The sequence below is a fragment of the Bidens hawaiensis genome, unplaced genomic scaffold, assembly GCF_021521415.1.
Source record: "Bidens hawaiensis isolate Kalapana, Puna unplaced genomic scaffold, B.hawaiensis_p1.1 tig00051336_1, whole genome shotgun sequence".
NCBI lineage: Eukaryota > Viridiplantae > Streptophyta > Magnoliopsida > Asterales > Asteraceae > Bidens > Bidens hawaiensis.
The window spans coordinates 7,486-18,508 of record NW_027499198.1 but is presented as its reverse complement, the minus strand read 5'-3'; the positions used below and the strand labels follow the sequence as shown (position 1 = coordinate 18,508).

General features: G+C 36.0%; 1 protein-coding gene across 1 annotated transcript; it reads right to left on the bottom strand.

Annotated features, from left to right (window-relative positions):
- Window positions 1-7,912: 7,912 nt before the first annotated feature.
- On the bottom strand, window positions 7,913-10,271 carry LOC143598983 (MADS-box protein FBP24-like). The gene is made up of 6 exons (XM_077077057.1): window positions 10,082-10,271; window positions 9,592-9,658; window positions 9,319-9,483; window positions 8,586-8,627; window positions 8,457-8,498; window positions 7,913-8,374 (listed from the first exon to the last, which is right to left on the bottom strand). The coding sequence occupies exons 1-6, from the start codon at window positions 10,267-10,269 to the stop codon at window positions 8,108-8,110; spliced, it is 771 nt and encodes a 256-aa protein (XP_076933172.1). The 5' UTR covers window positions 10,270-10,271; the 3' UTR covers window positions 7,913-8,107.
- Window positions 10,272-11,023: the final 752 nt, after the last annotated feature.

The following is an 11,023-nucleotide window of genomic DNA, read 5'->3' as shown; positions in this document are numbered from 1 at the left end:
AATAGCCACACCATACCATCCTCAAACGAGTGGTCAAGTTGAGGTATCTAATAGGCAAATTAAAGAAATTTTACAAAAAACACTAAGACCCGATAGAAAAGATTGGTCAACAAAATTAAACGATGCTTTATGGGCTTACCGTACCGCTTTTTAAACGTTTATCGGTACCACCCCCTATCGGTTGGTTTATGGGAAAGGATGCCATTTACCTGTGGAACTTGCCCATCGTGCTTGATTGGCCGTGAAAAATTTTAATCTAGACTATGAGTGTGCAGGTAAAGAAAGAAAGTTGAATATATGTGAGCTGGATGAGCAGCGGGATGAAGCGTATGAGTGCGCGTCAGCATATAAAGACCGGATGAAACAAGTGCATGATACAAAGATTAAGAGGAAGACTTTTGAAGAAGGATAACGGGTTTGGTTATACATTTCGAGAGCAAAACTATTCCCGGGTAAGTTAAAGAGTAAGTGGATGGGACCTTATCAGTTGAAGCGTGTCGGTCAGTTTGGCAAGGTCGAAATTGAGGATTTCGATTATTATCTATGGCAGGTAGTGAATGGGCATAGGTTAAAGCCATATTTGGAAGATGCGGACTTGAATAAGATCATACATGAGTCGGTGGTGAATTTCATAGCTATTGCACCATCATATTCAGCAAGTGATAAGGGCCAAGTAACGTCGGGCTGTCGACTTTAAATTCAGCGCTTCTCAAGAGGCAACCCGAGCATTTTTCGTTTTTGTTTTTATTTCTCTTCTTCTAAAAGAAATCCATAGACTGTAGCTTATGGTCTGACCGTAGGCTACGGTTAGTAGGATCTGCCTTACGATGCACATGCAGACCGTAGCTTACGGTCAGGATTTTTCTGGTTTCCGAAAAAAAATTAAAAAAGTAAATAAATAAAATAAAATAAAATAATATAACAACTAAACCAATTAACCTCCATCACACAATATAACCTACCCATCACCACTCCTTCCTATTTCTTTCTTCTTCTTCATCTTCTTCCTCTCTTTACTACCAAGAACACCCATAACCCACAACCCTAACTCTCTAATTACTCAACCAAATCTTTTGATTTCAGACTCTAAACTCATAAATTTTTTGAGAGGAACTCACCTATGGTGTCGGTTTTCAACAATTCTTGATCGATTTTTGCCGGATTCGTGAGGGTGTGAAGAACCCTAAAAATCAAGTTTAGGGATTTTCAAGTTTAAGTGTTTTTTATTGTAATTGAAGCTTAGGACATCAACTCTCATCACTAAAAAGTTATGTATTTCACTTGATTTTATATTGATGAAGCCTAAGGTTTGTGATGAAGTTCAAGTTCTAATTTACGCATATTGATTGAGGTTAGGGATTGTTATGGTGATAATGTCTCCACACTTGTAAGATTAGATTTGTTAAGGGATTAGTTTATGGGTGTTATGGGTTATAATGATTTGGTTATGATGGCTTGTTGAAATTTTGCAAGATGAAGATTGATAATAAAGTGATTGATGTTTATATAATTAATGGAACATGTTTGGTTAATGACATAGATCAACTTTTACAAGTTAGAGTTTGAAGTTGTTTTATAAACATTGAATCAACGAGTCATACACCCATAACCAACAACAAGTGTGGGGATATTTGGAAGGTTTATCATGTTATTTGACTTGCAATTTTTGCTTGATTGTGATTGTGTAGGATGGTAAGGACCGATGATACTAGGAAAAACCCGCCAAGGAACAAAGGGAAGGTTGCCTCATCGTCGGCCGACCCACCGCCTTTGCCCAAGAGAAGATTAATTTTGAGAGATTCTGAGGACGAGGAGGATCCCATGTAGGAACCATACGAAGATGAAGGAATGGCACCTCCCCTTAAGCCAATTTGGGGTGGGGGCCCGTTATCGGGAATGGATCCGTATTGGCAAGCAGAGTTGTTTAATGATGCGATGAAAAAGTTGAAAAACAAAATAGATGGGTTTATGTGTGAGAGACGGGTTTCGAGTAATCTCCTGAGGCCGTTTGGTATTATAACCATGTTTGAAACCTTAGGTTGGGAGGCAGCATTGAAGTGTTATGATGAAGAAGATAAGGAAATTTACATAGATGCTATTCAAGAGTGGGTCGCATCGTTGAGAGTTGATTGGGGAAGAAATCCGTACAAGTCAATGAGGTTGATTGGGAAGACAAATAATAAGGAGGTGGTTATATCATTGGACACTTTGCGGAGGATAGAACCATTTGATTCTAAACCATCAGGAGAGTATGTGTATCCTTCGGAAGACGAGTTGTATGTAAACCTGGATAAACATCCTTTGTACGAGAGAATGAAATTGGATCTTTAAACCGGGATGTGCCCATACGATGCTGCGAAACAATCTGAAGTTGTTGGGTATGATATTTTAGACCGACGCATCGAATCGTTACTCGTTTATAATAAGAAATTAAAGAAAGACAACAAAATATTATAACGAGTAATTGAAGCATTTGACGGGTGAAATAGTATATTATATTTTATTACTTTGGTCTTATCCAAGTGGCGGTTGAGTGAAGACCAATGCACAAAACTAGTATAAATAGATGATTTAGGTCATGTGTGCATTGTGAGATTATTTTGTATTGAGAGTTTTCCCCCGGGAAAGAGCTCTCCCATTATTGATTGTTAATGATTATGTATGTATGAATGTATGTATGAGTGTTCTTGATGAGAATCATTCGGTTAATGAAATCATACTTCTACATCTATCTTTTGTGTTTTGATTACAAGTGTTCATCCCATTATTGATTGTTAATCGAAACGAACTCTCCACATCCGTCCATTATTATCGTAACCTGGATCCGAGCACCACCGTTAATACTGATTATTCACGCTTCCGCACCGGGGCTCGGGTCTTCACAGAAGTTTCAAGCAAGGTTGTTGTTGAGTGTGATGGTCTTTAATGTAATGCCGAAGCGAGGTGACGAAACTCAAGTCAGAAAATGGTAAATTCCAGTGTTGCATGCATTGATGACGGGTACACCAAAGATTTCGTATCGGTATTTGGTTATGATGAATATCTGGAGGGAAAGAGAGACGAAGTTAAAGTTAATTATCCCACACTGTCGTTTGATTACAACTTTATTAAAGGAAAATGGAGTGATTCGAGCGGATACACCAGCAGTTGAGAAGACTCTGCGTCTTTTTGATAAAGAGCTGTTGCAGAAAGAGAGTTTGCTTTATCATGAGGAAGGAGGATATGTTTATATCCAACATTTTGATACACAAGTGTAGCTGAAGGCAGTAAAGAGTGGGCATGCTGAGGATGTGATTGAGGAACCGTATGTGTTTTTTCCGGATAGTCGGGGTCATCAGGCACCACGACAGGCAGTGAGAAGTGATCAGGGGGAGTTCATCGGGGCAGCCACAACAAGCCCCGACTCAACTTCCACACGAGATGGTGCAAGATACTGCAGGAATGGTTGACTGGTTACAAGCTTCGAGGCCACCGGTCTATGGTAGTTGGGGTAGTGAGTTTAAATACATAATTGACCAACATAATCGGAATGCAGAGATGCAGTGGAGAGAGACCCGGAGATTGTATGACCGCATGGAGTCGTGGAATCAAACCCACGCGTATAACTGGCAGCAAGAAATCAATGATCGATATGAGGATGATCGCCAGAGTCGGGCACATACAGCGTGGCATCGGGGTGAGCCGGTGGTGAATAATCCACTGATGATTGACTACTCATCGTTGGGGCAATTTGACGGGAGTACACACTATCCACCACCTCAGATTCATCATTCGAGGTGGGTGGATCCTCGGGCAGATGCAGCTCAGGAAGTTGGTGCGGGTAGTTCGTCAGACGCGTTTAACTTCTCTGGTGTCATGGACACTATGAGGTCTATCTTTGGTGACCCGCAGCCGCCGTATTTTCTAGCACTCCCTGACCTGCTGATCAGGTCCATGTGTCTCTCTATATCTTTTATGTTTTACTGACTGATTAATAATTGTGTTATGGGTGGTCGGGTGGCGTGATGAACTTTCAGGTCGTGTGGTTGATGCTAGTGTCTATGCTTATGTTTAAAAACTTTAAGTGTTTCGTTTAATGGTATGCAACTTTATTTAAATCTGGAGATGGGTAATTGGTTGTCACTTGAATCGCAATTGGTATGAATATCCCGTGTTTGCATCTCTTTTTGAAAATCTGAGTTACATTAAGGACAATGTAAATCTCAAGTGTGGGGATGAAAAAATATGTAGAAATTAAAAATTTTTAGCCTTAAAGTAGCTTTATTGTGCGCAAAAACCGGAATTTTAACTTGTTAATTGTTAGTATTAATGCCAAGTAGAGGTCATTGGTCATGGTCAATTTTTAAGCTTCTCGAAAGTCTTCCAATGCAAATGTTTTTCAAAAATTAGACAATTAAAATGAACCATTTAGATGGGGATAACGAGTCATGGGGACATGTACACATATTTCATGTCAGCAGCCTAATTTCTCCGGTATGTGTGTGAGATTTGCTTTTTATATAATACAAATATAATATATAGTATATACACATGTCATTTGAATCCCATTATAGAGAGTAACCAGTATGCTCATAATATCTAGAACTTGGTTGTCTCATGCATTTCGAGATCTTAGCTTGGTATGAATGCAAAAGTGATAGAGGCAATTAGGTAAAGCCTCGTCTGGATGAGTGAGAGTGTGGGTATTGGGGGTTGGGCCTCATACGTTATATATATGAGCGTGGATAATGAGAGGGGCGGGGGTTGGTTCCATTAGAAAACATTTTTTGACCTATTCTTTCGTTCAATCAACCCCAGTGTTATATTGCGAGACGATCTGGCTTAATAGGTTTCTTTGTAATTGTTTTAGTATTTATCAATAGGGTGTATTTAGCATTATGGTTATTGTGAATAAAAATAAAAATAAATTTTTGTTAAAGTTGCAAAGTTCAAGTATTACGAGTTTGAAAAAAAAAAGAGAAAAAAAAAAGAAAAAAAATGATGAAAAGTCAAAGAAAAGCTCAAAAATAGTCTAGTCAGTATTGGTTGTAAATGAAAGTCAGTGAGCTTGTTTAGGTGTTTAGTCGTTGGAATAAATTAAGTCATTGTTTATTTAGTTGTTTTGTAATAAGCCGGATCGGATTGTCTGAGCTACTTTAAACATCCCCTTCCATACCCTTACACTTAGCCCCTTTACAACCCGTTTTAAGTCCTCTGGATTTGCACTTGTGTCAAAGCGTTCATATAGGTGGAGACATGACTTGCTTCCAAGCTTATTACTTTTTGGTCATACTTGGTATAGAGGAAAGAGAGATACTAGCATATTTTTTTGTTGGTCCAGATATTAAACCGAGATGAGAGATATTATATATGAGGGGTATGAACATGTGTGCCTTAACCGGAAACAAAGTACACTCGTTTGGGCGGTTTCAAAATTTTAAAATGAATCATTAAATTATTTGGTGGGTTATCAACCTTGACAGTGTCAGTTATTGGGAATTGGGTATGACCTTATACCTCACTAGTATTAATACTGATAATTGATGAACCGTCGATCTCGGTGTATGTGTTGCATGATAGTTTGCTTGAGGGCAAGCTAATGATAAGTGTGTGGATGTGATGTGTGGGTAAAAATATGTGTATTAAGTGTGTAAATTCGTGTGTTTTGATTATTATATGTTGTGAACACGATTACTTTGAGTGCGTTTTTGGTTATAGGTGTGCGGAGCTTAAATAATCTAATTTGGAGTATTCATGATGGAGTGGAAATGAAAGTAATGATCTATGAGATGATAGAGAAATGAAATACGAAGAAGTGGCCGCAAACGTGGAGGAAAATGGAGTTGAAATGAAGATTTTATGAAGAAAACATTATTTGGTCTTGTAGCACCGTAAAGAAGAGTTCATGGACCATAAGCTACGGTCTGACCGTAAGCTACAGTGGCCAGACCGTAGCTTACGGCCTGGTCTGACGGAAAAGGGATTTTGGGTGATTTTCTTCTATATTTAAAGCCCTAAAACCCTAAAGTCGAAGGCATTCAATCATAATCAATTTTGGGACTCTTGGAAGCCATCTTACACCACCAACACTCATCCTAATCACAAGATTAATTCATGAACATCATCTCCAACATCATAATCAAGAGCATGAAGGTCAAGATGCAAGGCTAAAGACTTCATAACCATCTCCGGGTATAGGGTTGAGTTGCATGTTAGGTTTTGTTATTCTATACTTCAACTTTGGATTTGTAATTGATCAATCATTATGTTGATCAATTCTTTGTGTTTGCTTTTGTGCTTAAACGGTTTTTATTAATTGATTACTTAATCTTTTGTCAGTTAATTGATTTGTGGTCATCAACAATTAGGATTAAGTTATTTCGTCATTGACCCGTTATCGTTAACCATATTATTAATTTTGTGTTTCAACAAGTAAAACCGATTATCAAATAGATTTTCATTTAGCCGTGTCAATTGTTCGGATTCAGTTCTAAAGATTAAGACAGTCAATCGTTAAGTCTTTTGATTTACATATTTTATAAGAAACCATCCAAAGAAGTTTATCAATTCCTTAACTTGCTACAAAAACCCTAACCCTGGAGTTTGGTTATTTTCATACCATTGTTTACAAACTACTCTTTTAAACCGCTTGACATCATTTGTCCACTTTTAAGTATTTTTTCAATAGAAATTGAGTTCCACTTGCACTTTCCACTGATTCTCTGTGAATTCGACACCTTATTTGCCCTAGCTAGTAAAGGTAATTTACAAATGTTTTTGATTGACCTTTCGACATCGATCAGTGTATGGGGTGACATTCATTAGATTAGACAGTTTTTGAGGCATATGGATGAGATCATAGCCTATACATATGTCATCAGCGAATGTAACTATTGGTTATTTTATGATCTGACTGGTAACGAAACTCTGTCCAGTTATCAGTGGAAAGTGAACACACACTACACACGGTCTGGCCTAAGTGAACTAAAACCTAATAAGTTTAATTAGATCCCATGAGTTCTATTATTTTTGTTTGTTAATTGATAAACAAAAAGAATCCTCTAATGTGTTTACGGTTTGTATGCTCCTGCTTTTACGGTTTCAACGCCAATACTGGTTTTTAATGTTATTGTGAACATGTTGTTATAACTTATAATTGTTCTTGGCTATGCTTCCGCATGCATATCTATATACCCAAGAGTATCGTATAAAATAACAAATAAGCCTTGGTAAACGGAAACAATTAACATATGTAAATATTTCAAATACCCAAGTAAGAAGTACCTAAGGCAGCATGCATCTCTTTATATATAAGTATCTAATTAAGTTTCATCACCGTCATAATTATTGTGCATACACACCAATATCTATATATATAAAAGGTTCTTTCCCAAGCAGCGCGATCAGTCTGCATAAAAGGACCAAAGAAAAGTCTTAAGAATTCCATAAATGTAACTTTACAAAACTGCATAATAAAAGCTTTTATAGCAACTTTTAAGAGGGATGTTTCAATCCATTGATATGAAATATATGAATTAGAGTAAAAAAAAAAATTTAATGACAACAAGCAGGAAAATATTGAAACAACAAAAAAGTTATAAGTGTCCATAATTTACTAATTACAATAAAATACATTGGCGTAAAGCAAAATCGATTGATGGATCAAACAAATTGATCAAAAAGAAAACTTTTTGAAGATCGATACGGATGATCCTTCGGTGAAAGTTTAGTTTACGTCTTCACCGATGGATTAACAACAATGATATCACAGCATTCTAAATTAGTTTACAAGAAAAATCTAATCGGTTTTTCAATATTGAGTTTTTCTAATATTTATTTAACATGTTAATTTATCATGATCAATTAAAAATGACAAAAAAGTATGAGGTATCAAAGAGTCAAAGTGAAAGTTACATTTGAGTATGAACATTTGTGTGCAATGATTTTTTATGTTGTTAACCCCTGTGGATTGCAATGCCATAGAACAACCATATATCAAAATTGTGGTTATCTAATCAGTGGCTTTATTCAACAAACATTTTCGGTATATGGTTGGCATATTCTACGATTATTTGTTAATTAATTACCACAAAACTGTGGCTGGTAACTATCTATAAATATTTACATGTTAAAAGGATATCAACATACCGTAGATGTTTTGTTGTGCACTGGTTGATTCTTGAAGGTTGGGTTGGGCGGGCTGGAGGTGGTACTGGAACGACTGTAGTTGAAGTTGAGGAAGATTTGCAGCAAGTTGTAGAACACTGTTGGGCTGTTCTTCTGATCCATAAAATGGAAACTGTTCAAACAGTTGATGTTCTTGTCCAACAAGCCTTAGTTCAGTCATTGCAGCTGCTTGTTGCTGGCTAATCTCTTGCTGTTGCTTAGCCATCAACTGTTTAAAAAATAATCAGGTAATTAGAATGCACAAAAATGCAAATCATAATGTATAGAGTTACCAATAAATTAATACTTACCCACTGATACATCTCTTCATTTTCCTTTTCTAACACCTTTTCCTGCATAAATTCGAAAAATAAAATGGGCCGAAAGTTTCTGTTTATACGTTTATATAGTCTTTTGATTATGTAGCGTGACAAAGATACCGTTCGTTGTAGATTGTCCACCTGCTGTTGAAGAAGTTGCAACTGTAAATAGTAAAAATTAGTTTGAGTCTTGAAGATAAAAAATTTAAGTGATTGTTGATTGGATGATAATTTACTTTTATAATCCAGTAAAGGGGGAACGTAATTCATGTTCAAAATCACACAGAAATTATTATAACACAAGGACACTAAAAAAAAACAAACACTACAAGTCAAACCATTATAAAATTTGGTTAATGAGTAATAAGGTAATATTAACATGTTACATATCATGATAGTGCTTCCAGAACTGGACTATGGGGACCAAATTTCAAACTTTACTTTTTATGTTATTTTTTTTATTTGAAATATCAATTAATGACCTATATATTACATTACTCTCTATTTTATTTAGTGTATACTTATTATTAATAATGCAAATCAATACAAAAAGAAAGTATTGTTATACTTTCTTTTAAATTCTTTATTATATATTTATATGATTATATGATTGAACTTTTAACTTATTTATGATGTGATTCGGTTTTTAAAACAATACTATCGAACAGATCTAACTGGTAAAGCGATGGGTTTGTTAATGGCTGGTCCGCTCATGAAAACATGGTGCGGTCAAGAGAGAAATGATTGAAATGCTTGTTGCATTTGTTGATTTTAAATATATAACTTAATGAGTTTGGTTTCATATTTCTATAAAAGAAGGAGAAACTAATTAGTCAAAGGTTGACTGCCATACCTTTCTGGCTCGGACCTTCTGAACCGAATATTCCAACTGTTGCTCAAGTTGATTAAGCTCTTCAAGCTGTGCTGAGTTCAGATCATCACCTTTGTATCGTTGGAGACTTATTTGAAGGTTCAGTGTCTCCTTCTTCATTCTTGTCAACTCGCTTCGCATCTGTTCCTTCAATTTCTCATAGATCATCATCCAACAAAAGTTAAAATCTTCAACTTTTGTTTAAATTAAGTTTGTTGAGAAATAAATATTTGTAGTATACTCTAGGTTTTTTACCTGGTTGTTTTGATGAAGAATACGAGATCCGGTTGATTTCAAATACTGGTCTATGATTTGAGTCATGCTGTGATGTTTGGAACATAAGTTAACACCGGATCTTTCATAACATTTAGAAAAAATTATTTATGCAAGCCTTTAAGATTTTGGACAAAAATTCATGTGTCATAACAAAAGTTCATCAAACCCTAGGAGAGAGAGAGAGAGAGAGAGAGAGAGAGAGAGAAACATTCTTTTCATCATTATCATGCATACAAGTATTTTATGGATCTATCCAACATTTATGATTCAAATCCAAGGTTATTAAAATAATAAATTTGTGTTGTGCTTTCAACAACTAGATCTAGGGGAAAGAAACCAAACCCTAAATCCATTTTTAACAAAATTAAAAGTAAAAAGGTAGACCATCAGGATTGATCCAAGATCTTATTTTGAGTGTACGTTTAAAAAGGCAGATTGAAGAATAATAATAACTAAACAAAGTTGTGACCTGAGAGGATGAGTTGTGTACTCATAGAGTTTCCCTTTGCTAGAAAAGACAATGAGGCCAATCTGAGCATCACAAAGCACAGATAACTCATGGGTCTTCTGCAGAAGCCCCGTTCGCCTCTTCGAAAACGTCACTTGCCTGCTCGTATTGTTCTCGATTCGCTTCACTTCGATCTTTCCTCGCCCCATGATTTGTATGATAACTTGTTAAACGAAAAGTAACAAAACTTGAGACCTCCAAAAGATACTCAAGTTCTAAAAGAACATTAAACGGAAACAAATATGAGTATGAGCTGTGATAATTTCTTGGAGAGAAGCAGACTAGAAAAAGTTAAAAGAGTGATCATATGGGGTTTCGTATTTAAGAAGTTAGATGTACAAAACCCTCTTATGAGAAATGCATACCAACAAGTTGAGTGTGGTACGAGGAATATTTACAAGTTCAGTTACGTACCACCAGCCTCTTTTTTTAATATGTTTACATGGAATATAAGCTTAGATATGTAGAAAACATTACTACAGGGAATATAAGAGAGTGGAGATTGAGATGATTTGGACATGTGAAGAGAAGACAGATTACGAACCCTGTTAGATTTTTAGAAAACATTACTATAGGGGGGAGGAGGGGTAGATGCCGACCTAAATTGACTTGGGAAGAGAGGATTAGACATGATTTGCTAGACCTAAACCTCTCAGAGGACATGGTTGATGGTAGGAATTCTTGGAGACTTAGAATTAAGGCTAAGGACTTTTAGGGAGAAAGGAATACCTTAGGGGTTTTCTTTACCTGATTTTTGGTCACACACCATATTGTTTCCTCTTCTCATATAGTTCTATACGGTTATCTATAAATGTATTGGTACTATTAATTTTACTACGTGCTATTATCAATTTTATTACTATTGTACTTTGATGCCCCTTATTTCCCCCCTATATAATATTA

Excerpts from the sequence above, each read along its gene's own strand:
- LOC143598983 (XM_077077057.1), bottom strand. The coding sequence starts at position 10,269 with ATGGGGCGAGGAAAGATCGAAGTGAAGCGAATCGAGAACAATACGAGC. Across the intron at positions 8,499-8,585 it reads TGGACAATCTACAACGAACG|GAAAAGGTGTTAGAAAAGGA; the intron begins GTATCTTTGTCA and ends GAATTTATGCAG. Across the intron at positions 8,375-8,456 it reads ATGAAGAGATGTATCAGTGG|TTGATGGCTAAGCAACAGCA; the intron begins GTAAGTATTAAT and ends TTTTTTAAACAG.